The sequence below is a fragment of the Drosophila takahashii genome, chromosome 3R (assembly GCF_030179915.1).
Source record: "Drosophila takahashii strain IR98-3 E-12201 chromosome 3R, DtakHiC1v2, whole genome shotgun sequence".
Taxonomy (NCBI): domain Eukaryota; kingdom Metazoa; phylum Arthropoda; class Insecta; order Diptera; family Drosophilidae; genus Drosophila; species Drosophila takahashii.
In genome coordinates, this window is record NC_091681.1 from 31,110,825 (window position 1) to 31,138,541 (window position 27,717).

General features: G+C 37.6%; 1 protein-coding gene across 1 annotated transcript; it reads left to right on the forward strand.

Annotated features, from left to right (window-relative positions):
* The first annotated feature begins 1,915 nt into the window (after positions 1–1,915).
* Positions 1,916–26,273, forward strand: TkR99D (Tachykinin-like receptor at 99D). Its single transcript, XM_017153426.3, has 10 exons — positions 1,916–2,367; positions 12,863–13,195; positions 16,357–16,586; positions 19,317–19,491; positions 20,758–20,973; positions 21,926–22,076; positions 22,925–23,121; positions 25,081–25,220; positions 25,286–25,351; positions 25,425–26,273. The coding sequence occupies exons 2-10, from the start codon at positions 13,002–13,004 to the stop codon at positions 25,601–25,603; spliced, it is 1,548 nt and encodes a 515-aa protein (XP_017008915.2). The 5' UTR covers positions 1,916–2,367; positions 12,863–13,001; the 3' UTR covers positions 25,604–26,273.
* Positions 26,274–27,717: the final 1,444 nt, after the last annotated feature.

Genomic DNA, 27,717 nt, shown 5'->3' on the forward strand with positions numbered 1-27,717 from the left:
CGTGCAGAACCCGACAGCCGTGGTCATCAATCAAACCACTTGTCACATGCTGTCGGCGGGCTGGTATTTTAGGTATTTAGCCAAATATACATTCTGCCAGCATAATGTTGACAAACAAATTATCATTTTGCCCGGGAAAGATGAGGACGGCCAGGACGATGATGAGGTGCAGGACGAGACGGTCTTAGCGTTGATTAAATAGGGTCATCAGCAGGGCAAAGCACTGGTAACGAGCGTTCCTCGCAGATAGTTAATGATGCCCAGCTGCTCGGGATATTGGACAGTGGACAAACTGCAAACTGCGTACGCGGCGGCTAAGTCCTATTTCGACCCCCATACCACCGCCCAATAAGTCCATCATAATCATTATGGATGTGTTCAATGGACTGCATGGGTGGCAGAGATAAAGGAAATTAAATGATGTTTCGGTTTAAAACTTAAAATACCTCCGAAAACAGGGATGCTTTAATTGTTTATCACTAAGATAATAACTTAAACATAATTGTAACTCCACTTTCCTTAAAAATATAATAATAAGTAATTCATTTTGATTTTATGATAAATAAATATACATTTTCGTTTGATTTTACATTTTTCCACAAAAATTATAAAAATAAAGTCTTTACATTACCTAAATGACACCGATAAAAATATGGGTGATTTAATTATATTAATTATTTTAATTAATGATTTCATTATTTGATTTATTAGTAACTTAAATTGTTGTTTATTTTATTTATTACACATTTTAAAAGTAGTTTCTTTGGCATATAAAAATTTATTATGCAATGGAAAAACTCAGTTCTATCATCAATAACCTCCAAAACTCGCGTCAATAAATGTAATTGACCAATGCACGTTTGTTGCAGTCAAATGGAGTGATTGATTGGACATTGATGCATTTGTGGCGAATGAAGTTGCGGTATTGCAATCTCCGCCAGCAAATTAAGATGTCAGAATCTGGTGCCAGGGAATCTCACAGAATCCCAGATTCATTGCCATTGCTTACTTAAGGCATATTTGGCCGGATCAGCCACCAACACCTGCGGCTGTCTGGTGCGAAAGAGCCAAGTCATTTGGCCAAAAACCAACAAACATACGCATTCCACTGTAAAGCCATTCATTGGTTTTGTCTAATAATTTTTTTAAATTTAATTTAGATTCAGATAAGTAGGTATTTTGATCAATAAAATCAAAAGTAAAAAATAAAATAAAGTAAATTATAATATAATTATTTAAAACATTCTATGAAGAATTGTCGTATTATTTTTTAATATAATAATAGTTATTAATATTTTTAAGTATTCAATGAAATAATTTCAGTGTGTTTTTAAAAAATCCCCTTAATAATATGATACGAAAACGTTTAATAAAATTATGTATGTGAATCGCAATGATGGTTTATTATTTGTGCTTATCGCTTGTGAGATATACAATATAGGTTTGTTACTCTATCCCCCACTTTTCCGGGGCCTGCACGTGTTGGAATCTCTGGAGTCCGGATTGTTTACGAATGGCCGTATGACAACAGAGAGCGAATGAAATAAGGAATGGTGAGAAAAAATACAAAAGCGCAGGCGTAGAAACGGAAAACTCGGCAACTCTGGTGAATTTGGGCGGGTATAATTTTGATTTAGTCAGAGATTTCAACGGTTTTTAAATGAAATGTGGTTCTGTTTTCGCCTGGTAAAAAGTCAAGAGGGGTGATGTGAGCCCCTGTCCCTAGAGTTAAGTTCTAACATATGCAACAAGCGGCCTGGAGTCCCCAAAGGTCCCAACAGAACGCCCCTTCTCCGGAAAAAACCCTCCCATCTTTCATAGCCCCTATATTATAACACCCGCCATATCAGCGCGCACAGCCTCAGAAAAGTGCGGCATTTCCATTTTCCGTTCAGTTCAACGGCAGACTCGCGCGCGTACGGTTCGAACGGAAAAAGCGACGGGTCTGGAAAACTTCTGGCACTTCTCGGTTCTCAGTTCTCCTTTCGTAGCGCCGGTGGCCGAAAGTGTTCCGAAAAAAATGATGGAAAATCAGCTTAGAGCTGGGCTAAAATGCCGCCGGCATATTCGATCCCTATCGTAATTCGATTCCGCCCGGTGGATTGAAAATCAAATTGAATTTCGCGTAACAAGAAAAAAAAACACAAAACACGAAAAACGATAAACTAGTCGTTAAATTGAATATACAAATTGGTGTTTTGATTAAAACTAATAAACATAAACACTGAAACCGCAGAGCAGCGCGAAGCGGAATTTATTTTTAAATACAAATTTCTTTGTTTTTCGCTGCCTGCAATTGGCTGACATTGCTCATACGCCCCGTTGGCCCAGTGAAAAGTGAAAAGGGGGTATTTAGCATAGTTCCTGGTAAGCAGTCTTAAGTATTCAGAGTTTTTATTGTTTTCCCATATTACACAAACAATGTTTTCGAGGGGGTTTCAATTGCAAAGTTTACTTATGGCCCAAAAACTGAAATTGGTTTAGGGTCCCGATGAATTGAAAAGTTTATGCAAATTTAAGTTGCCAAAGTAATTAGAAAAGTGCTATTTGTGGACAGCTTTTGGCTGCCGATGGAAACTTTATCTTAACAAGTAATTACTTTGAATCGCTTAATCAAGCGATTAAATCCAATTTGAAAGATCAAACTGCAGCTCATCCCGGTTTTCACCCCGATTTTCCACTCAATTTGAGCATCGAGTTCCCCGATTTCATTCAAGCGAGAAATAGTTAACGGATAACCAAAAATCATCACGCCCAATTGACTACGTCGATTAAGAGGACCTCTGATGATCTCAGATTTTCGGGAAATCGCGCCGGAAAAGCAAATCTCTTGGATGGCAATTAATTTGGTTGAATTTGTTATGGGTTTTTTTTTCAAAACCCTCAAAGGAATATAATTTATTTAAATTATATACCATTTCGTTTACATCCTGTGTGATAAAATAAAAAAAAACAATTCGCATTGGGTTATCCCTTGGGTACTCTCACATGTGCACATTTCTTGTGTTTATAATGCAAATAAACAAAGTGCTTTACTTGTATTTATTTTGGGATTTAAAGTATTTTAACCTTGGGGGCCTTTCAAACCATTTTATTTTAGGGCGAATATGAAAATTTAAAATATGCTGACTACAGTGTAGGATCTAGGATTTTCTTGTGGGGTGATATTAGAACAATTTTTTGTTGCATACTTTTTGAATACCTAACTTCCTTTCATTTATACCCGAGTGGAAAGTGATTACCCACATCACCGCCGTGGGTCCGCGTGAAAAACTCCTAAACAGAAACATTTTTATAATCTTAATAAATATAAAATTAAGAATTACAAGATGAAAAAAATGTGAAAAAAAATATTTTTAAATAAAATTTTATTAAAATTTTAAATGAATAATAACGAAATTATAAATTCATATAAGGTAATAAGTTGGTTCAATTATAAATTGAATTCAGTGTTCAATCATAGGAAATTAATAAAATTAAGTACTTGAGTTTCAAGTCACTTCAAAAATTAACTCAAAGCAAGATAGCACTAAGGGCATTTTCTTTGTGAAATAATAACATAATTTTCCCCTTTAATGGAGAGCAAAATAATTGTAATATTGCAAATTAATTAAGTTAAAGTGTCCGTTTCTCTAATTCGAAATCGAAATGAAGCAGTTTCAAGTGAAGCCGTTGGCCAAACAGCCCACTTAATTGGTCCTCTGAGCCGAAAGTCATCTAACTCAATCACAGGCGAGCAAAACTTTTGTGGCTCTTAAATATTTAATGTCAACTATGATTAGTGATGCCGCAAAATGCTGCGGGTTTCAGTGGGTTGTTTGGGATGTGGTATGTGGGATGTGGGATGTCGGATGTGGTTGGATCCGGATAAATGGCCGTTTCGGTGGGCAAATGGATGCGTCCATTGGCATCTTCACAAAAGCCCCTGCCAACGGTCAGATGAGCAAACCGAAATCCTTTCAACGCGAATTGCTTTCACAGGAGCAGGAGGATTAAGTAGTCGTCCGAAGGCCATTAGTTGGCCCCCCCAAAAAAGAGGCCTTTAAAGATCCAGGCAGGCGTGAATCTTTAAACGAATGCGAATAAGTAATAAGTGAATGCCGCATGCCGTATGCTCCGTATGTCCAGTTTGCTGCTCCACAGTGCTGTCATGCATCAAAACATTTAATTAAATTGAAACCGATGCGGCATCCGCCCCTCACTGCTGACGTATTTTCCTCCTTATTTTCCGGAGAAGGAGGATGGAAAATGCGGAGGCGAAGGGCAGGACAGCAGGTCCTTTGGCGCCGGAGACGTGTGTAACTTCGGCTTTCAGCTTTCAGCTGGACACTACACCAGCTCACTATCTCCCCTGCCCTATATGAATTTAAATGAAGGCAAAGGCAAAGGCAATGGCACAGTCAGTCCAGTCCTAAACAAGTCCGTGAATCATGTACATATTTTAGCGGTGCCCAGTTAAGTTCGTCCTTCTTTTATATGCAGCTCCATTGAACTATGCACTGTCCTTGTCCAAGGAACAAAACCAGGATATATGTGTTCCCACACAGGCTTGCCTCCAAATAAATGGGTTAATTCAAAGGTATTGTTCGACCGCTGGGGCATAAAACTACAAATATCGAAAACACAAATGCCTTATTTATTGGCATTGAAACTTTGAATATCTAATTTAGTTTATAAGATATGCAAATAAGTTGGTTATTTATGATTTTGTCGGAACTTTGCCATTCTAAAACTTAAAAATGTTATTATTTTTTTAAAAATACTTTTTAGGAAATCATTTGTTTAGCTAAAGTATTTAAATTTATTTCATTTTAATATTTCCAATAAAGACTTTATACAACAGCTTAAGCTTAAAGCACACACAAGTCTTAAATTTATAAATATGCTTACATTTTTAAAAAGAAATAGGAACACTTTTTCATACAAATTCAATAAAATGCTTCACAAATTGAATAAAGAATTGGTAATATTTTGAATAAAGCCTTTTAACAACTAGGTACTCAAACGTGGAGACCATAAATCGTTCAATTCTTAAATAAGTAAATTGTAAAAGCTTCAGTTGAACGACTCCTCATCAATAGGGAAAAGCAATACAAATCAAAAATGAAATATACTCAAATTCCCCTTGGCATCGCCACTGGTCGTCGTCTTTCCACACCAAGTGGATCCGAGAATGGGAGCTGATTGAAATGGGAGTGGAGATGCAGAGATGGAGATGGGGACGAAGTCCATAAGAGTGGGGAATGTGGTAGTTCTGTCTCCGCTTTGTTCCTCAATTTACACATAATTGCAATAAATTGACTAAGTGGGTGCAAAGAAGTAGGGGGTGCAAAATTTATGGTAGCCCAGGTCCAGATTTCTAGATTTCCAGAGCTCCAGACATTTGGGCGGAACTGCACCCGGTTATTTTCGTTTCTTTTCTTTACTTTCGCCACTCGGTTGGATTGGATTGTTATGCAGGGCATACTGATAGACTTCCTCTGATAAGATAAGACATTGAAAGACCCACCGCATTCAACGCCCCCAGGTTCACCTGTTTGCTCTGGTTTATGTCCACTGCGGGTAATTGGTAATGGTTGTGGCTACAACAAAAGTTCATTCGATTGCCCGTACAACGGGGCGTATGAGCATTGTATTTTCTTGCAATCACTGCCTTGGCTTTTGTGGCTTCTTTATGAGCCAAGAAAAATGGGCTTAAATGGCACATAATACTTAGGATCTTAGAATCTTAAAACCTTAAATTCTTCCCAAAAAACTTTGTACACATCGAAAGAATTTAATTCGAAGCAGGCTGATTCATTTGTAAATATTTCTAATGCCCGTTATCTGTTATTGGCCATCCAAGTTTAAAGGCAAATAAACCCGAAACGAATCGAATTGCTTAAACAATTAAATTCGCAGAAGCAACTTGTCCTGCCTCAACACTTTCAATACAAAATACATTTGCAGCTCCGCCAAGTACGCACATATATCTTCTGTTTATATAGTATTTTAGCGCTTTTATCACCCACGGGTTTATTTATATATTAAAAAGGGGATTGTTGAATTTTTTGTGCCTCGCTGTTATTGTTTTCTGGCTGTTTTTCGGTTTTCGGTAAGGTGCGAAAGATAAATCCAGCTCGCAAATGAATTCTTGCCTCGAGCATTGTGCGTCGTGGAGCTCATTAAACAATCATTTTGATGAATTTTCACCCGGCTGCCGAGATTCGGGCATCCGGAGGAGGAGTCGCTAGCTTCCAACGCATGTGGCCAATTTGCAGCACCATATATTTAATGCTCATTTTGTGCTTAATTGTTTCGCCAGTGCTGTCTGCGTGTGTGTGTGAGTGTGCTTGTGGGGAAATTAAAAATGCTCGTTTAAGCCAGCAAAAAGGCGTTGGTAATTACAATTCAAGTTCACTTTTTGCTACCCCCAGAAATGTGCTTATTACGTTTCGTTTCGTTTCGGTTTGGGCCTTTATTTCTGCTGGCCCAACTCGTATTTTTGTTTTTTAATAAATTGTTTTAGAAATATATGTACGGCAGGAAGTGAAAGTACTGTGAATGTGGACCGACATGCCAGGCAAAAAAAAATATAAAGAGGGAGCGAAAGGGGGCGGGGCAGGGCACTAGGACAGCGGCCCAACTCTTATTGACATACATATGTAGTGGCACATACACACGCGCATGCAGAGAAATAAATATTACAATGCCAGATTCCTAGATTCAAATAATTTGCCATAAAAAAAAGGCAACAGTTTTTTTCCTGAATTAAAAAAAGTATATTTTTAGATATGCCTAATCTTTACATTATTTTGTATTAATTGTCAAAAAACTGTTAAGAAAACTAAAAATATTGAGATTTAAAAATCGTTTTATTAATATTATTACATAAAAAATCCAGAAAACATTGTTTTCTGAAATAATGAAAATTTAATAAGGCAACTACGACCAATAAATATTTATTCAATTGTAGGAAATATACCATAATTTTTTTTAAATTTATTTCAATTCAGCAATTTTTGTAGTTGGTTTTACAGGTTTTTAATGATTCACGAACAAACAGTATTTAAAATGAAAAATATATGTAATGTAAAAACTGTTTTTAAATCATTTAAGGTAATTTGATAAATAGAAAACCTAATTTAATTGTAAAAACTACTTAGTATTTTGCCAATCAAGGTGATTTTTTCCAGTGCACTCCTAAGGGACTGGGCTGTCCACATAGACCCGCACTGTTGCTGCAGCCACACACTCTCACTCCCTTTTGCACCCAGTGACCCACCAATCCACCGGGCAACCCACCAACCGACTCACAAAGACCCACCGACTAAACTCGTCTTTAGTTCTCTGCGTTGTGGGCCTGCGACTGTGACTATGAGACTATGCCACCCTGTACTTGACTTGTCAAACACAAAACACAAAAAAGAGAAACTGAAACTGCCGAGGGAGCGGGAAAAAAACCCGGACCTTTTATTCTCGGTCGTAATGAACGCTGCATGTGCTTTCCACGCTCCTACAAAATCTACAAAATATGTGGAATGTTGTAAGCAGCCGTGGCAAGTCGAAGGTCCAAGGGGAATTGCTTTATTCTAGCAAAAAAAAGGCAGCTACGATTTTCCACATAATCAATAACGAACAGGGAAAGTTTAGCTATCCAGTGATTTAAACTTTTTCAAATAATATTTGTTATATTTTCACTATCTTATTTAAGTTGGAAAGTTCCATTTGCGTTGTTAGCGGATTTGAAGTTTTTGTAAAAGTTAAATAAATACAATTCTAAAAAGTTATTGAATTTTAAATCGCTTAAAATGCTGCCTAAAAGTATGAAATAAATGAAAAATGTTTCCGGGTTTAAAATACATTCTTACTTTCAGACACCTTTTCAAACGGTTTTAAGACCATTGTGAAATAAACACTTTTCAATTGAAATATTGAAATAATGTATGTTTACATTTTACAAATAAAACTACTGAATAATTTCTAAATTATGAGCAGCGTAACTTTTTTTTTACGTTTGCTTCATGTGAAAACTGGAATATTTGCATTTCCCCGTTTGAACAAGGTGGTCCATAGTTCGGCGGAGCCCTCTTAAAAGTGTTTACCCTGACGTTTTGAAAAGCCCGACGGTGTCTGGAGCACTTCTACTTCCAAGTACTGAGCTCCCAGTTCGCAGGGCTACTGCTGCTACTGTCTATCTGGGTTTGATGCCATAAACAAAGACCTAGTGGTCTGAAAAAAAACGAGAAAAACAATCGCGAGTCAGCGAGACAAATTCGCTTAAAAGTTTACAAGTCGGTCGTCCAAAACTGATGGCACAACACGGCGTATACGCAACCCGCACGACTTTCCACAACATCAGCACTTCTCCATCACTTTCGGTGGCTGCCCAATGGAACGTGACAGTTTGGCCATTTTTCAAGTTCACTGAAATTTCCCGGGAATCTAATTTTTTGCGATTATTGCAGAAAACGCAATTTTCAACGGACATCAGTCAAAGGGACACCAAGAACATTACTCAATTCCCTTAAAAAAATGGGTGACCAACTTTTTGTTGGTTGAACATTTAGCTAGAATTTATTTTTTTCAAATATTTGCTGAAATCGAACGTTTACTTTTTTCGGGGGCGTGAAACGATCTGCCAATTATGGTGAACATTCTTTTTGAAGATTGTTTGCCTTTCATTAAGACTGCATCACTTGCACTTCAGCTCGCCAGTTTCCATTTTGCCGACCAAACCAGAAACAGAACCAACTTATTAATTTGTCTGTGGCATATGCTTTGTTTTGTCTATTTGTAGTCATTATTTGTAATCATTTCCTCGGCAGACAAGCTGCCGGCAATTGATTTCTGCCCGCATCGATGTTTGTTTAATAGCTTTCGATGGTTGGACTCTGGAGAACGGGATGCATCTTTGTTTCCAGGGGTACCGAGGCACACTTTAGATATTGACTTGGCTGATAAAGTGGTATTCCGACACATCACTATGGACGGCAGTCCATGTAGTGACGAAGCGCACCAGGAGAGTGTGCGAAGGCGACTACTATATATACACGAAGAAATGAAAATCTGCTGTGATAGTCAGATCGTAATGAGTAATACACCAATCGAAAGGTATTGCAAAAACTTAAAGGATTGCATACCAAGACTTTAAGAAAATCAATTGGATTGGGAGAGAGAGCGGTGAAAGTGAAAAAGTAAAAATTTAGAAATTTGGAGCTGTTGGGGCCGGTGGGGATAAATGCCCCCTCGCAATGATTTACTTGTATTCCTTTTGAAAATACCCGTCGAATGAGGGGTCATTTGTCAAAATCCGACGCTCCGTTCAAAAGTTATAGCCAAAATAAGATTTTCTTCTTCTTCCCAAAATGAAAATTTAATTCTGTTTGTCCACTTGTCCAAAACATGTTTTTTAAGTTCTGAAAATTTGATATGACGTTCATCACATCGATATAAAAAACTTTTGTTCTACCACTTTTGGAAAAACTCGCTAGTTTAGCGGGAAAACAGCTATAAATAGCTAAAATTCGGAAAGCCGTAACTTCTATACTACTAAAGCTACAGACTTGTGCTGCATCTCGTTTGAAAGGTATTTTGAAATGCTATAAACGCCTTCTATATGCAATTTGTGTAAATGTAATAGTTAAAAAAATATGAACAAAAGAATATTTTTTAAAACTTTTTTTTTAGCTTTTTTTTATTTTTCTCAAAAACGGCTCTAACGATTTTCTTTAAAACCTTAAACTGTATAGCCCTTGAGATTCCTTAAATTTTGGTATATAACACATTACTGTAAAAAGTCACGTTTAATAGTTATTTTTATACGAAAATAGCCACTGTTGCCAGCTCGAACAATTAACGCTCCCTGAGTATTGAATTTTGTGGGAGGGTATCCGAACTGTATTTTAGGGTCATGGAATCAGTAAATTTGCACTTAAGAGTTCCATATAGGAATCTTTTGTTCTACGACTTTTGGAAAAAGCCGCTACTTTAGCGGGAAAGAGCTAAAAATAGCTAAATTTCGTTAGTTTGTAAGTTCTACACTACTAAAGGTACAGACATGTGCTATACCTCGTTTAAAAGGTATTTTGAAATACTTCAACGCCTTTTTAACTCAATTTGTTAAAATACAATAGTTTAAAAATTATGATTGACCAATTTAAATTTAAATGTATATATTAGCTCCTATGAGAGAAAAAGTAAACAAACAAAAACTTCTGATATCAAATAAAAACACCTCTTAAGGGGTTATATACCTTTTTTAAGCGAAAAAATTGAGGGAACTTTGGATTTTTTTTCAGGTGTGTAGCAATTATTTTATGAAACTGAAGTTATTATTTATTGATAGTACATGTTTTTATCGAAACAACAAGCGTTTGATCTTGAAAATACATGAATAATTTACAAAGTTATGGCAATTCTCTCGGAACCCTTTTTTATTTATAGCGGTTTGCGGTGACCACGATTGCACAAGAACTATTTGATCGATCTTCTTCATTTTTTTTTTTAATTATTCGTAATGATTGTGCCGAGTTCGTGAACGATTATTTTCAAGAATATTTGCTTTTTTCTGCATACAGTAACAATTTTTCCAAAAAGTTGATTTTTCGAGTACTAAAAATTTTATTAAAAAATTTTTTTCTGCGAAATCAAAATTAACGCATAAAAACTGAATCGTTCACGAACTCGGCACAATCATTACGAATAATTTAAAAAAAAAATTAAGAAGATCGATCAAATAGTTCTTGTGCAATCGTGGTCACCGCAAACCGCTATAAATAAAAAAGGGTTCCGAGAGAATTGCCATAACTTTGTAAATTATTCATATATTTTCAAGATCAAACGCTTGTTGTTTCGATAAAAACATGTACTATCAATAAATAATAACTTCAGTTTCATAAAATAATTGCTACACACCTGAAAAAAAATCCAAAGTTCCCTCAATTTTTTCGCTCAAAAAAGGTATATAACCCCTTAACGAGGTAAAAAACTAGTGACGACCGCACCTTCAACATACAAAAGTTCTGATATCAACATTTGTGACGAAAAATTATTACACTCGTCATTAAATAGACTTTCTAATATTTTCTCATTCGGCACGCTGCAATAGAAAATGCCTGTGAAGGGAAAAAGGTTGGAATAGTTTGCTAGGGCGGGCCGAATGAGAAAATATTAGAAAGTCTATTTAATGACGAGTGTAATAATTTTTCGTCACAAATGTTGATATCAGAACTTTTGTATGTTGAAGGTGCGGTCGTCACTAGTTTTTTACCTCGTTAAGAGGTGTTTTTATTTGATAAACTAGTACAGAGAAAGAAAATTATAATCTAGCTGAGTTTTTACTCACATACATTTTTTTAATCGTTTAGCAAGAGTACATACTTTTATTTTCTTTAAAATAAAATGAGAATATTTTAATTTTTAGTAATATAAAATAATTTATAAATCATATTATTTTATTTCCAACAAATAAATTAAAATTATTTAACGAAACACGAAATTATCTTTAAATTACTTTTTTTTCCTTTTAAACGGATCATTCTTAAAAAAATATTTTAATTGTATTAATACCTTTAACCTTCGGCGGTCACTAAAATGGGCCTACATTATTCCTGACCTATGAATATTTTCCTACTCATACCTTTCACTTTCTCTGGGTAAACACAGTTGAATTTTTTCCATTACTGCTGGCTGGTAACAAAGTATGAAAGCAATGTAATAAAAACGCGTGGAAGGAAAGTGAAGCGGCTACTCGGATTATCGTTTTGTTAAACTTCAAGTGACGCGACTGGCCGTCGCAATTATCTCGAGCTGCCAGGGACAGATCTCGGGGATAATTGAAGGACGAGCAGGTTGCTCCAAGGAAGGACCTTTCCACTCATCCTGGCCTTTCAGCATGGCCCAAAAGTAGGCAAAGAGAAGGTTTACTGTCGCCGTTTGAAACAATTGTTTGCGAGTCATCAGACACTCGAAAGGCAGGTGAATCTAGCTCGGGGGACGCATAAAAAGAAATAGCTCCACTGGGTTCTTTTTCAATTGGATTGAAGCTATTTTTGTCCAAATAATAACGCACCAGTCTACAGATAATAAAGAATTTATTTTAGCTTTAGGGCCATTCAACAACAATTTGTGGGAAATATCATTTATTTAAAGTACTTAAAGTTAATATTGCAATGATAATTTTATAGCTTTCATAACCTTTCTATTTCTTGACAATTAAATCTCGAAAGAATTAAACTAGAATATTGATTATATTAAAAAACACATTTGATTTTAAAGAATATCTTGCTATTTTTAAGTATACCTAATGAAAAAACTTTAGTTATTATTAATTTAATGTCCAAGTAAATGTTTTTAATTAAGCAGCTTAAGTCCCTTTCTTCCGATTGCTATTCATTAACGTTCGGAATCATAAATTAGTATTATTGCCGCGAAAACGGTAGAAAAACTTTTGCCTTGGACAAATCACCGGCATTTACCGTTCCCAAAGTTTCCAAGGTATCCGATTCACTAATGGCCACCACCTCTCAATCTTTTCAAGAGTCACACACTTGAGGAACTTTGCTGTAAGGGAAGTCCTAAGTCAGATTATTCAAAGAACTAGAAAGAAACCACAGAAAACTTCTAAGGAAGAGCTTGAGATAGGGCGAGAATGAGTCACGTACCGAAAAATGAAACAAAAATCAAGAAGAAATCAAAATCGATATGAATACTTGTACCATAAGCACGTAGGAGGAATGTGAAAACTTTTCACTGTAAATGAGCATCAAAAAGCTTTGTTTTGAAACAAACAACAAAGATCACAAAATAAAATAAAATAAAATAAAACCTCCTGGAAATGAAATTAGATGGTCTTGTCTAACAATTTCTTTGCATTTTTCAGGTTGGCGGAGTTGGCAAATGGAAAGCAAATAAGGAAAAGGCAAAAGGGATACGCAACATTAACTCGGAAATCCCCTTTGCAGGGATAAAGACAAAGAGAAAGCACTCCGGGGTGCGGAACCTTAGGACATCAAGACGCCATGGAGAATCGCAGTGACTTCGAGGCGGATGATTACGCCGACCTCAGCTGGAGCAATTGGAGCAACTGGTCAACTCCCGCGGCCGTTCTCTACTCGGCCATGAGCAGTGTCCTCTCGACCACAAACCACACCGCCCTCCCCGATTTTGGCCAGGACATCGGCCAGTCCACCAGCTCCTTCAATCACAGCCAAACGTGAGTTGAGCCCGCATCCCCCGTTCTAATGCCTAATTATGACACACAGTCCCAATTAATGCCGGAAAACACGCACGAATAGAGTATATTTTAGCAATGGAACAGAATTTTCGGCTTGAGGTGGCTTAGTTTTTAATTTTCAATAAACAGAAACATATACATTTAATTTTTTATTTTGTAATAACATTTTTTAATAATTTTTTATTTTATTGTTAAATTTTTAATTTAGGATTTTTGATTCTCAATATAAAAATGAATTTAATTTTGTATTTTATATTTATTTTATTGCTTAATTTTTAATTCCGTTATAACATTTTTTTAAATATCGTTTTTAATTTTTATTATATGTTATATTAAAAAACCATGGTATTTTTAAAAATTTTTGTTATAATAATTTAAAATTATAAACGACAAACTAAAATTTAATTTATAAAATACATTCAGAGCAAATTAATTAAAAGAAATCAATATTTATAAATCCAAAAGTGATGCCTACGCCCCCAAATTCCCCACTATACTCTGCTGCTTCATAAAAAGGGAATGAGGCCATATAACTCTTAGATTTCGTGGCTTTTTGATGAGTCCTGATGAGACCGCCTCCGCTTCAGTTTTATTCGCGATTGTGCCCACACTAACGTGCATCCCTAATGACGCCTCCGTTCAGTCATTCCGCCATTCACTCACTCATTCATTCATTTCCGCTCAGGCCGCTCGACGTTGGTTCTTCACTTCCGTTTCAAATACATAAAACGGCGGAGAAGGCAAAGCATACAAAAAACTGCGGGTTCCAATGGCATTCAATTCTATTCTTTCCTGGCTGAAAAAGCGTCGGCACTTTTTGCAGACATGTCCCAAATTTACTGCCACTTTGCGTACCAGCAGCAACAAATGGGTTTGCTCTACGACAGTCGAACTGGGATAATTATTGGGATATGGCTGCGTCTGACGCATCGAAAATATATTTTTTTGCCAGCCCACATAGCCTATATATCCTTCAGGCAGTGGCTCAACACTCAATCCTAGTATCATCATATTGGCTGCTGCTCTTTTTTCCCTTCTGAGTTTTCTGTTTGTTTGCGCAGACACTACGTCCGATTTATGTGCAAATAAAAGGCAACCGAAGTTGGCCAAAAAAAAAAAATGTGGAGGATGAGAGATATACTTTTGCGCTGGCATATTTTTCGGCACAAAAGAATTCGTCGTGCATCAAAGCAAAAACATATTTGTACACATCTCACTGAAGGGGCACAATAACAATTTTATTTGCTCAAAGTGTCCATATTCCCATAACAACTAATATAAAAGACAAAGGTTAATTGCTATCTGATGTATTTTTAGACGTTTTCATATGTATTTCTTTAAAAAAAAAATTGTAAAAGAAAACTTTTCAATAAACGAAATATTTATTTACGGAAAATAATAATTATGACAAGGGAACAATAGATATTTTTAAGTGATTTAAAAAGTTTCTTTGCTTGCATAGGATTTTTTTCGGATTTTTAAGTCTCAATAATGTGTTAAAAAATGTAATAAACATCAGAGTAACAAATGGCAATTTGACATTTAATGCCGAATTTTTTTAAAAAATTTATTTTACATTTTCTGAGCAAGTTAAATTTTTATTTTAGTCTTAAAAGGTTTTAAAACATTATTTTCTCTTGTTTTTTAAATGTAATAAATATCTAGGTATCCAAATACAACTATCTAAATTTATGAATAGGTTTTTCCATTTCCCAGTACATCTGCACCATTTAAACCTCAACATCAATATCAACAATGGTGGGAGACCTCGGTAGCGAAAAGCATCAGAATAGTAGCAACATTTTTTGTACTTTTTGTCATGACATTTTCTTTGGCCCTAGGCATCCTGAATTTGCTTCTCTGACTCTTCTATTTTCCGATTCTGTTTTTCCCCCTCGGCCATTCTCATTCTGCTTTTCATGGGCCTATCTAAAGGCCCCATGAAAACAAATCAATAATCCTCTTTGCATTAGGCCCTCGAACAAAAGAGATTTTATGTAAATCCCCGCAGTTTGTCATGCGAAAAAGGGTGTTTTTGTGTGTGTGTTTGTAGGGTGAGAATTACTTATGTGGGCATCTTTTTAATTGCTCTGAAGAGTGAATAAACAGAGCATTAATGACTACCTAGCCAATTTAGTGCCATCTCCTTAGCACACTGCGTGCATATTAAATGACATGGCTGACATGGTGTCCTGGTAGATGGAAGAAGCAAGGGTGTCCTGCCCCCCAGTTTGTGTGTCCGATGGCGGACTAACGGGGATCTTGCCTCACAAATCCACTGAGCCTCCCTCTATTTAAACACTCTCCTAGAAGCGAACCTAAATAAACAAGCCGAGGCTCACGAAATATTAAAAAGATGACGACGACAACCGCCGATGAGTGAGTGGAATGAAATGGAATGGTGTAAAGTGGAGCGGAGTCTCCTGCCCTCCGGCTGAACTGAACCCGAACCCGAACCCAAACCCAAACCCGGGAACCCCATGTTTTATGTGGCAGACGGCGCTGCAGAAAAACACGGATTTGTCAACGCACGCACAATTACACACGCTTAATAGCGACAACATCCTGGAGTCGCACATAGAGCTACACAGAGAGAAAATCAAAATGGGTTTGGGGTTTGGGGAATTAAATAAACTTTCGCCTCACGCAAAACAAATTTACTTATTTTTAAATAATAATAGAAATTTATTATTTGAGAAGTAACAATTTCTTAATAAAATATGTAATCGTTTTTAATACCTTTAATATTTTTTATGATTTTTTATTTTCAACCATTTTATTATAAATCATTTTTTCATATAGGTTACTTGTTAATAAATGTATGTTAAACTAATTAATGCAACAAAAAACTAAGATGAAATAATAACTATGAAAAGTTAGCAATTTATTTAAAGAGAAAAGAAGACTTTTGAAAAATACCATAAATATTTTCCCTAAATATTTTTATTTGTAAGTATTTCTTCCCATGCACCTTTGCTTGTAAGCTGAAAGAACCCATTCGCATGCTTACATAGACACATCACCCACTTGGCACTCGTTTATGGCGGAGCGGCGGTGGGACGCGGTGCGGTGGCGAAACATAACACACACTTAATCTCGATGTCACTAATTCCCCATTGTGCTCCTTCTAACCCACATAGACTATCCACCGACCTACCTGCTGCCACCGTTGGCGTGGAGGATGCGGCCAAGGATGCGGCGGCGTCCATGGAGACGGGCTCGTTTGCATTTGTGGTCCCGTGGTGGCGTCAGGTGCTCTGGAGCATCCTCTTCGGCGGCATGGTCATTGTGGCGACGGGCGGCAACCTGATTGTTGTCTGGATCGTGATGACGACCAAGCGGATGCGGACGGTAACCAACTATTTCATAGGTGAGTAGGCTTGTCGTGTGTGCAAACGTTGCGTATACGCAATAAAAATCACTCATACGCCGGGTGGGTCGTGTGTGTGTTTAGCTTGTAAATTAAATATTTGCCAGCTTAGTGTGCAGATATTTCTGTCATATATCTACAAGGGTGACACACAAAACTCACAAGGGATTTTAAATTAATTTTAAAGGTGTCCAAAAGTATGCAATAAAAGTTCGTCGTTTTATAGCATACTTTTCGACTCCTTTATAAGTGATTTTAAAAACCATAGTTACTTTGTAAATTGCAATTTTCAATTGTTTGTCATTAATCAACAGAGGCTATAGATTTTTGTCGAGCACCATTCTTCATTTATACATTTTCCTCCAATTAGGGAGTAACTTTTCCCCCTTTAGTTTGTCCAGTTCAGGTCGACGAGCTCTTGTCAGACGGAAGGGTTTGTTTAAGTCTTCCCCGGGGAAAAAATGAAGGGTGAATTACCTATTTATGGCTGCTGCTGCACCGTGGTGCACTTAAAGCGCAACTGAATTGGTTGCTGTCCCCCTTCCATCCTCCTGTGCATTTTGCATTCGCCCTGTTGCACCTCGCAGATATTAACTTTGCAGACCCGCCACCCGAATTCCCTCCACCCTTTTTGCCAATTTCGCCTAAGTGGAGGAGAAGCCCAGCGCCAGGATGGTATTAATTTTAATTTTCTCAGCTTTGGGCATCAAATCAAGTTATGAAGCTTCGCCTGCTAAAGACTGAGCTCGGCTTTCATTAATTGAATATGCTTTTAGTCACGTTTCGGAGTGCATTAAATTTGCATTTGTGCAGGCTCATCCTGAGTCTGGCACACACTAATCACACTTTTAATATTTTTAAATATGCACGCTCAGAGAGGCCGAACTCGTCAAAAGTTTTACTAAAGTTTGGCCAAAGTTTATCATCGTAATGACATTACCGACATTTTGCAGAGATACTTGAATGGCCGGCTTTGTGCATGCACAATTATTTTAATATAATACCCCGCCAGGCAACTTGAGACAGGGGGCAATAAAATGAACCTGGAATTGATTCCGTTTATGCCCAGCTTACAACTAATCCAGCTCTTCTGTTCGACGAGGGCGATCCCCCTTCAGAACCCTTACAGATATAGAAAATAACAATGGCAGAGGCACAATGTTCGCCCGAACCATCTACATCCTCCCTCCATTCTGGCCCTCTTCCTTTTTGTCTGACTCGGTAATGATTATTATTATTATTACGTAAACTAAATGCCCGTTGAGCTCGACGGGCTTTTCGAATTTGCATTTATAAATACACATTGGCAATCATTATTAGTAACAAGTTCTGACGTTTTAATCATTTTTGGGCGCACCGAAAAATTTCAAATTCACATCACAGACATCTGGAGTTTTTTTCGGGGGGTTTGAGCTTGGGGGAAGCCAGTCACCGGATGATAATCTTCTTTGGGTTCATTATCAATGCGTATTTGCATCTTTTGTTTGAGTTCGTTGGGTAGAGTATCGTTTATAATTGGGGACTCTTAGCTTTCTTGTGTATTTTGGAGGTCCTTGATAAGGTAGTTTAATGAGTTTTTATTTGTAGAATAAATTAATGAGTTTTGGTTATTTCTGACAGTCCCTATATTTGGGGTTATTACTAAAATCACAGATCTAAAAAGAAGATTCTAAATTTATTTTAAATATCAGTTCATTCTTTAAAAATAATTACAGAAATATATAAATGATTTTATTAAAATAAAGCAATAATTTAAAACTATTACGGGATGATTCAGGGATCTCTACAATTTTGGAACCAAATTTTAAAATTTAAATAAAACCACTTTACTTAAGTGATTACAGAATCTTAAAGATTTCAATGTCTACTTTAATTAAACTTTACTGTAAGGAAAACATTTTAACTTTCTTCGGTTTATAAATGATTTTCCTGCTATCTCGCTGAGAAAGTGTACCCCCTGGAAGGACTGTGGGCTTGAAAAGTAACATTTTGTTATTAATTAAAATGGGCCAGAATCGATATTTTGGGTACGTGGCTGACAGGTCCGGGCCCCGGGGATAATGGAGGCCATCTAGCCAGATAGCTATATGGGCATAGTCAATGGCCCCGGGAGCCAGGTCGATTGTTAAGATTGTTGGGATGCGACACGTCGCCTCGTGTCGTTTTGTAGGCGTCGCAGGACTCGCAGGACACACAGGACTCACAGGGCTAATGTTCGGCAAAGGGACATTTGTTTTATTGTAGGTGCTGTTTTTCGGTTTCGTGAAGCTTTCTATTCCCCGGCACTTCGTCGCCTTATCTCGCCAGTAGATAATGAAAAGTAAACAAAGACAGACTTTTCTTTTTTCTTGTTCAACGCTTCCATTTCCCTTTTATTTTCGTGGCCCCTGTTTTATATTGTCTATGGCTGCTGATTCATTGGCATGTAAATCGCTCCATGCAAATGAAACACAATGTGAAAGTATGTATCTCTTATACATCTTACGTTTCCTGTTGATTTTTGTGGAAATATGCGGGTAAAAGTGCACTTCATTCCTCTCTAATTTGGGTAATTATAAATGTAGGTACCTCGCATAAATAAAAGGTAAGTCGGGCTGTTTTCTTGAGTAATTATGAAAAAATCTTCTTTGTTGTTTGTTTTGCATAATTTGTTTGCCTTTTGCCAGGCGAAAAGATTTCAATGATTACCTGTCTTTTCCTTTTCCGGTTGCCAAATCATGAATCCTGAAGTGAATCTCTCCATCGCGGATGCCATGGTGTCCAGTCTGAATGTAACCTTCAACTACTACTATATGCTGGATAGCGACTGGCCCTTCGGCGAGTTCTACTGCAAGTTGTCCCAGTTCATCGCCATGTTGAGCATCTGCGCCTCCGTGTTCACTCTAATGGCCATCTCCATCGACAGGTGAGTGGATTGTACGCATACCCCCATCATATCCATATGCATATGCAAAATATTCCGACCTATCGAGACCCTTATCAATCACGGTCAAAAGCACAGGCCAAATAACCCATTCGTTTTAATAGGATTTCATAGGGCTGCATGGGAGCACCAACACAATTGGATTGCCCGTCACAGGGATCAAAATAAAAACCCATCAAAATACGTGTGTTACCCCGAAAAGTACATAAATAAATAATGTTCCATCTACTTAGGCCGCAGCATTTATTGATGATTCATCTACTTTTGAAATATCGAGAGGGCAAATCGAATTATTCCGCCTGGTAAACAAAATATCCGACAAATAACTTGAAAGATTATAAATAATATTTTCCGAATGCTTAGTGATTATTTCTTGCAGGGAAGAGTAATCCCTTTCGCATTCGAAGGCGTTTTCATTGAAATCTATTGTCTAGTAAACAAATTGAATTGTTTATAAATAATTGTCGATTTGCTCAGTCGCAAATATTTATTGAAGATTTATCGTTCGTAAATCGTAAGTCGAAAGCAGGCATATAAATTAAAATATACTGTCAAGTCAACAAGTCGTGCGTATAATATAAATTTCCAAAAGTTCAAACTGCTGAGGCAAAGCATTTAGCAAACATTTATTTATTGCTAAAATTGTATCCCTTACTTTTGTAGAAAATTAATCTACTTAACTTTTTTAAGACATTGAAAAAAGTATCACAATAAATAATGTTTTAGTAGGTTAGCGAAAATTAATGTAATGGAAATCCTAGGGAAATAAATTCTGTACAAACTTACTAAACATAAATAATGTTTTTTCTTAGCACATAAATTCAAGTAAATCAGGACATATAAATAATGTTTCCCAGGCAGAAGAAGTCATCAAAAATGAATCCATTTAAAATTCCCAAACCAGGAAAATTAATCTATTAAAAATCCAGAACATGGGAGCTCATATATGTAATGCTATCCCAGCTATTAGGTTTCTATATAAACTCCCTTAATGACTGCGACTTTTAATGGCCTGCCGTGATCCGATGAATAACACAGCTCCACGCAGGCCAAAACTCGCAGATTAAATTACTTTCGGGCTTTCGCGCGCTTTAATTTCATTTTGTGGAGCCTTTTTTTCGGGTGACCTCGTGCATTCCGATAATCAGCTTATGTTGGGGTCCCAAAAGGACCCCCATCCGGCGAAAAGTTTTCTTTTTCGAGAGCGTAGTCTGAAAATTGTTTTAAAATGGAGCACCCTTTTCGCAGATACGTGGCCATCATAAGGCCACTGCAGCCGCGGATGAGCAAGCGATGCAATCTGGCCATTGCAGCGGTCATCTGGCTGGCCTCCACCCTCATCTCCTGCCCCATGATGATCATCTACCGGACGGAGGAGGTGCCCGTGCAGGGGGCCAGCAACCGGACCGTCTGCTATCCGGAGTGGCCCGACGGGGACACGAATCACTCGAGGCTGGAGACGCTGTGAGTATCCTTCATGCACTTTTTTTTTGTTTTGCACGGTGAAAAGAACGAGCTACAGTCAGCCGAATCTATGCGTGCCCAAGTTGTCAGAGCTTGTTAGTCAATGCATTTCAATCCCATCCAGCAGTTGGAACAAAGGAACTTTTTCCTTAGTACACAGGAAATAAATTCGACTGCAATATATTTTAAGGGAAGAATCGTTTTCGAAAAACTAAATATATTTGGGTTTTATTAATTGGGAAGAAGTTCTAGAATATTAAAAATATACTTATTTTCCTACGAATTAAACGGCATTAAATATGCAAACCTCTTAAGAACAGAATAGCTTTTTAGTAACATTGAATATGGGTATCAAAATTAATTAAAGTGCATAGGAAATCTCCATGCTTTCGGTTGCCAGCGAGATGAAGGTGTAAATCAAAAAATCACAGCGTCATTTAAGCTGGCGGTTGCACATGCGAGGACAATCGGAATTTGGATCTCCAGTGGGACATGGGGATTATCGGGAATGGGGATTGGGATAGGGATGAGGTCGTAAAAGCGGACATTCGGAGACAAAGCTGAACCAAGACGTTCTCATAAAAAACGAATGGCAGAATGGGTGGCTGGGTTGTTGGATATCCGAGGGGTGAAAATCAGGAAGAGGGGCATATAAAACGTGTTGCTTTTTACAGCCATTTTGTATGGCAATTTGGGCAGCAGTGGGGGTCCTCCGTCCTACGTCCTACGTCCTGCATTGTGTCCCACATGCAAGGCCATTAATTTTAGATTCATTCCAAATTGCTACTTGCTCAATAAAAAATAAAACAAAAGCCAGAAGCACAGGCAACAATGTCCGATGGAGCGATAGAGTGGGGCTTTAAAAGCATTGCTCGGCTAACTGAAAGGCTTGTAAACATGGTGTTTGATCTATGTACTATTACTATTTGTGCCTTTTGCCTCTGTCGTTTAGCTACAACATCCTCATCATCATTTTAACGTACTTCCTGCCCATCGTTTCGATGACGGTCACCTACTCGCGTGTGGGCATCGAGCTCTGGGGATCCAAGACCATTGGCGAGTGCACGCCCCGTCAGGTGGAGAATGTCCGGAGTAAACGGAGGGTAAGTACTGGGGTTTTTAGGGGTTTCAGGGCTCCCATGTGGGCACCACAATTAGCACTTGCTTTTGGCAGACCCCAGATTTGAATCTTAACCATGTTTCGCAAGGGATTATTATAAGACCCCTTGCTATTAAAGAAATTAAATTGATTTAAAGTGAGAAGCAATTTACGAAAACTAATTTAAAAGTTATTTAGTTTATTTTTTCTTATATAAGGTTAATAAAGAAAAGTGGAAATTCATTAAATTTTTAATTCTTCTTATCTTTAATCTAATGAGTAGTGCCCAATTCATAAATTAGGTATTTGCACCACAAAATAGTACTTTAATTTAATTTTAATTTAATGATAAATACTTTAATACTTTAATTTAATAAACAACATTTAATTTCTTTTTAATTCATAAACTTACCATTTATTTCGAATTAATATTAAGCTTCCTTTATTGCAAATGTGTTTCTAGCTGCTTTAGTTTCAGTTTAATTTGTATTACTTTTCCGAAAACTTCTCATAACTTTGGTTACCTTTGTTGATGTTAAATTGCTTTGATTAACTTTACCTGCACTTTCTGAAAACTTGTTGAGGAAATTACTTTCCCGGAATAACAGATTTAGTTTACAGATTTTAATCCTTAGATTCTAGGTAACTTTAATAAATATAAATATTTCATAAGAGCTGACATTTTGTGACAACATTGCATTGCTGCATTTCAGCCATTTTCTGTTGACATCACATTTGATTATGCTGCTCTGCCACAAAAATAGACTAATGGCTTTTAACTCTTTATAATAAAACTCAAAACACCTTGAAAATACACGCTGTGACCATAAAGTTTCCGCTCTTTTCCTTTAGGTGGTGAAGATGATGATTGTGGTCGTCCTGATATTCGCCATCTGCTGGCTGCCGTTCCACAGCTACTTCATCATCACATCCTGCTATCCGGCCATCACCGAGGCGCCCTTCATCCAGGAGCTCTACCTGGCCATCTACTGGCTGGCCATGAGCAACTCCATGTACAATCCCATTATATACTGCTGGATGAATTCGCGGTGAGTAGCTGAATCGATTGCCACTTTATTTAGTTTCCATGTAGTTTAGTATCTAACATGCGTGGTTGCTTTAACCCGCAGCAAATTGGGTAATTTGCGGTTGAATTAGCACCATTAGGGCACTAAGTGCAGTGGCATTCAAGACTTCGGCATCTTGGCAAGAGCCCCGTCGACAGATTAGTTGATTGGTTGGGTTGGCCACATACCCGAGTCCTCGACTCCCTGGCTCCCCGGAAATTAATGTGCTCGTCATCATTACTGCACGGGCGACAGGCAATAGGTTCCCCCTTTGGTTAGTGGTTGTCACTGTCTCGCATTTTGAATACAGTTTGTAAATATATGACAACATGATTCCGGGAAAACTGACATACAGCTGCGGTCGAATTAAAAGCACACAACTTGGCAGCCATTTAAGGAAGATGGGGAAATGGTTTAATGGTTAAATATCTCAGGGTTTCTAATACAACATTTTCAGAGTTACTCAAAAAAAAAAGGTTTATTTTGTTAAAAAAATTTTAAATAATCTAACAATCAAGAATATTAAATATAAGATGTATAATAATATTTTAACACTTCTTCTAAATGCGTCATAAAGTATGCTACATTATAGATTTACTGCATTCTTCTCGACACATTTTTTAGAGATTTCCAAACTCAAAGTATTTCCTAAAAATTAAGAAATACAAATACCAAATTTAAAAATTTAAATTTTAAGCAAAGTATGCAACAATTTATTTGTAGTCCGAATATTATACTTTTATAATCCCTTGTAAGAGGTTTCCAAATCCTGTTAAAGCTATTTACAATAGTACAAATTGCCAGACCTATTTTTTTGGCAAAACCTGTTGGTGTGAAAATATATATGTTATACACATATCCTCACTTAAACAAAAGGCGTTGCCCATACATATATTGCCGTACAAATTGGCAGTCGGTGTTCGTGCGTCCGTGTCCGGAAAAACGTAGCGGATTGCAATTAATTCCGCTCAGTCAGCGGATATCTGACTGATGGGGAAACGCTGGCCTGGAACGGATACCGGGGATAATGGGGCTCCTACGTGGAATAAAAAAAAAGGACTCTGGTGGGCAGCACGTGAGACTGAAACCCGCTGCCCAGGATCAGCTCCTGTCAATTGATGGCGCCCCATATGCAAATGATGACGACAACGACATCGAAGGTCCTTACTTATATTTACTACCCATAGGGAACACGGGGATATTAAGTTGCCGTGATGGCCCGTAAAAAACACTCCCGTGCAGACCATAGATTATATGAGTAAGCGCTGTCTAGGTCGCAGTACACAGGATGGTCTATGGAAGCCAGAAACACAGAAAAAGCTGCTCATAAATAATATAAATTGATGTGTTTCAAGGATTGCCAGAATTGTTATCCGTAAATACGGAATTAAGCCACTCGCCTTGGGGGTCGAAGTATTGAGGTGTCTTGGGGACAAGTTATATTAAGTTCTTTGAGTTTCTTGTTTTGCTTTAAAAATTATATATGTAGAATGGGTGGATATCCTTTTAGCCTTAAACGAAATGTAGCTAACAGCGTTGAGATTCTGTGAAGTAAAGTAGGTAAACGTGTTTGTATTTTCTTTTTATTAAACTTATTTTTCTCTGAATTGTAATAATTGAAATAGAATAACCAAAAATCATAAAATCGTTTAAAATTAAGAAATTAAATATGAAATCCTAGAACTATGTTGAAAATAAATTTTTTAATTTATCCAATTTAGAATTTTACTACAGATTTGGAATTATCAATTTTATTAAGAACAAAAATTCTACCACTGAAGAAAATTGGTTTCAACTAAGAACTAAATAGAAAAAATGGCCGTTAACTTTAATAACATTTTTTAAAATTCACTGCAAATAAATTTTTAATTGTGTTTTTTATTATTTTTTATATATGAAATTAAATTAATTTCTGGATGTTTTGTCTGTGTATTTACCCAGTTTTCGCTACGGGTTCAAGATGGTCTTCCGCTGGTGTTTGTTTGTGCGCGTGGGCACAGAACCCTTCAGCCGGCGGGAGAACCTGACATCCCGGTACTCCTGCTCGGGTTCTCCGGATCACAATCGCATCAAGCGCAATGGTGAGTTTTTTGAAGCTCACCCGAAAAGGATTGCACGCTAATGAGTTTCACATGGATATTGATAGATACCCAGAAATCGATACTTTATACCTGCCCCAGCTCACCGAAATCGCATCGAATTTCGCACGGCGGTGAGTTTGGAGCCTAAATCCAGGGAAAAGGCGAGTAGCATCTAATAATCTCCTTGCGAAATTCAATCCCCAGGAACTGCCCGCAGTGCGACGCTGAGGAATAGTCTGCCGGCGGAGAATCAGTCATCCGGTGGCCACAGGAAGAGGATGTCCTACCAGCAGGAAATGCAGCACAGGTGGTCGGGACCCAATGCGGCCATTAGTAACACCAATTCCAGCAGTACGGCCAACACCACCCAACTGCTCTCCTGACAGCCGGCCATCCAGGTGGTGCCACCGGAACGGGAGAGCCTGGAGCTGCAGACCCAGATCGTCTGCTCCTCCTCGCCCTACAACAACAACTACCGGCGGGCCAATCCCGGCATCTCTGACCGGGATTCGTCCGATGACAAAACCTGGCTCTAAGCTATTTTTAAGGTCTCGAATTTATACATTTATTGTTGGTTGATGAGATTGGAGGGCCGCATAGTTTAGATTTCAATTCGTTCTTAAAGAAACCAAAGCTAAGATAGGATAAAGAAATCCTTGCCCCCGGAACATATCGGATATAGCCACTAATTGTGTATTTTCAATCAAAAAAAGCCAACTGTGTATCTGAAACCCAATACTTCGTTGACTTTTAGTTGGAAAAGGTTGTTCGTTCGCCGGCAAGGAAAGACTAAAAATAAAACCAATTCCTCATTAAGATACTGCTGTACTACTGATCCATTTGAGTCACTGTAAATATTCGGATTGGTTCCTAAAAAAAAGTTAAACTGTTTTTAATTCTTAATTCTCAACGCTTACGGCTGCTTGCTTAAGTTGTAACAAAAAAACAAAACAAAAAAAGCGGAAAACAAATAAACAAATGACTATGAATGTGAATGTACGTGTAAATATAAATGTCTGAATATAAACGTTATTGCGAATAAAGCGACTTGCTCCATCACCAAGTGGTTCCTAGTTGTATTGGGTTTCCCTTTCCGGTTGCACAAATAGGGACTGTCAACATTCTAGCAGCGACTCTGTTTATTCAGCTATTCCATCCATATTATATTCGGCGTGTGAATGGGGATGATGGTGATGAGGAATGGGAACTCCAGGACAGGAGTGGCAAACACTCTTGCGAATCTAGAAAGCCCCCAGCTCCCTTCGAAGGGTGTAAGACGAATTTAAATATGAATAATCCAACTGCCTGGGGCGTCTGAATAAAGGTCTCTGAATCCGAGTACGAATCCGAATTTGAATGCACATGTGCCTGTGTCTATGCGCTGCGAGTTATGCCCACAAGCCATCTTTCCCGCCTGGCGTATCAATTTTTTATCAGTAACCATTTTAGAGAAAATTGCATTTGATTTTTTTTTCGACTTTATTTTATGTGCCTGGTGTAAGCACTTCCACTTCTTCAAACCAGCGGAGCATGAGTGAAATTTCCAACCCTCAACTCACTTAATTCCACGCCGTTTTATTCCTAAAAGCTATGAATTATTCCGAGAAATGAAAATACCTGTCATGATTAAGTACAAGGGTTTTGCTGATTTATGAACGTTTGTGCTAAAAAGTTTAAATATTTAAAAGACTCTAAAGCTCACTCTATCTAACTTTTATTATTATATTTATTTATTTTTTTACAGAACACTTTCCAGCCTTCTCTTAACTCCCACAGAAATAAATCTCTCGAGAATTGTTTTCGCCATATTTGCATTAGCGAAAGTCATACGACTTCCTACTTTGACCAGACTTACTTAAATACTTGCTTTCCATTTCCATATATTATATACATATATTCCTTGAAAAGGTTTTAAGTACAGCCTCTTGTGATGGCGACAGGAACTTGCTAAAGGGTTTGTTTTCCTCCACAGGGACGTAGGCCAGGGGTTGACGAGGTTTAGAAATCCATTTTCTCCACATTAAAGTTTTTATAATCTAATGATTTTTATTTCGTTAAGTAATGGTGCTCCAAAAGCTCTCCCTTTTGATGGTATATTAAAATCCATCTCAAAGTGGCAAAGCATAACATATGTGGATTAGTTTTTAGCCGAATAATGACCACTAACAATTGGCTTATCTTAATGGCATATGAGCCCCCTTTTCTGCGCCCCTGCTGCCAAGGCCAGGAACAAAACAAAGTGAAAGGAGACGCCGGCATAATGCATTGGTTGATGGCCTTGTTGCCACCAGTGCACCACTGCGTATGCGTGATATTTACAAATGTTCGAGAGAAAGCCTTTTAAATGCAGGTCGTTAGTGGGGACTCAATCAAAGCCAGATGGATTATATTGGCCAGGCCTCATTAACGAAGATCATCGGCTTCCGCGAGCGGAGGTCACAACATTCCGAAGAAGTCACAGTCCACTTTTGAGGGAAAATCACAAGCAAGAAAAAAA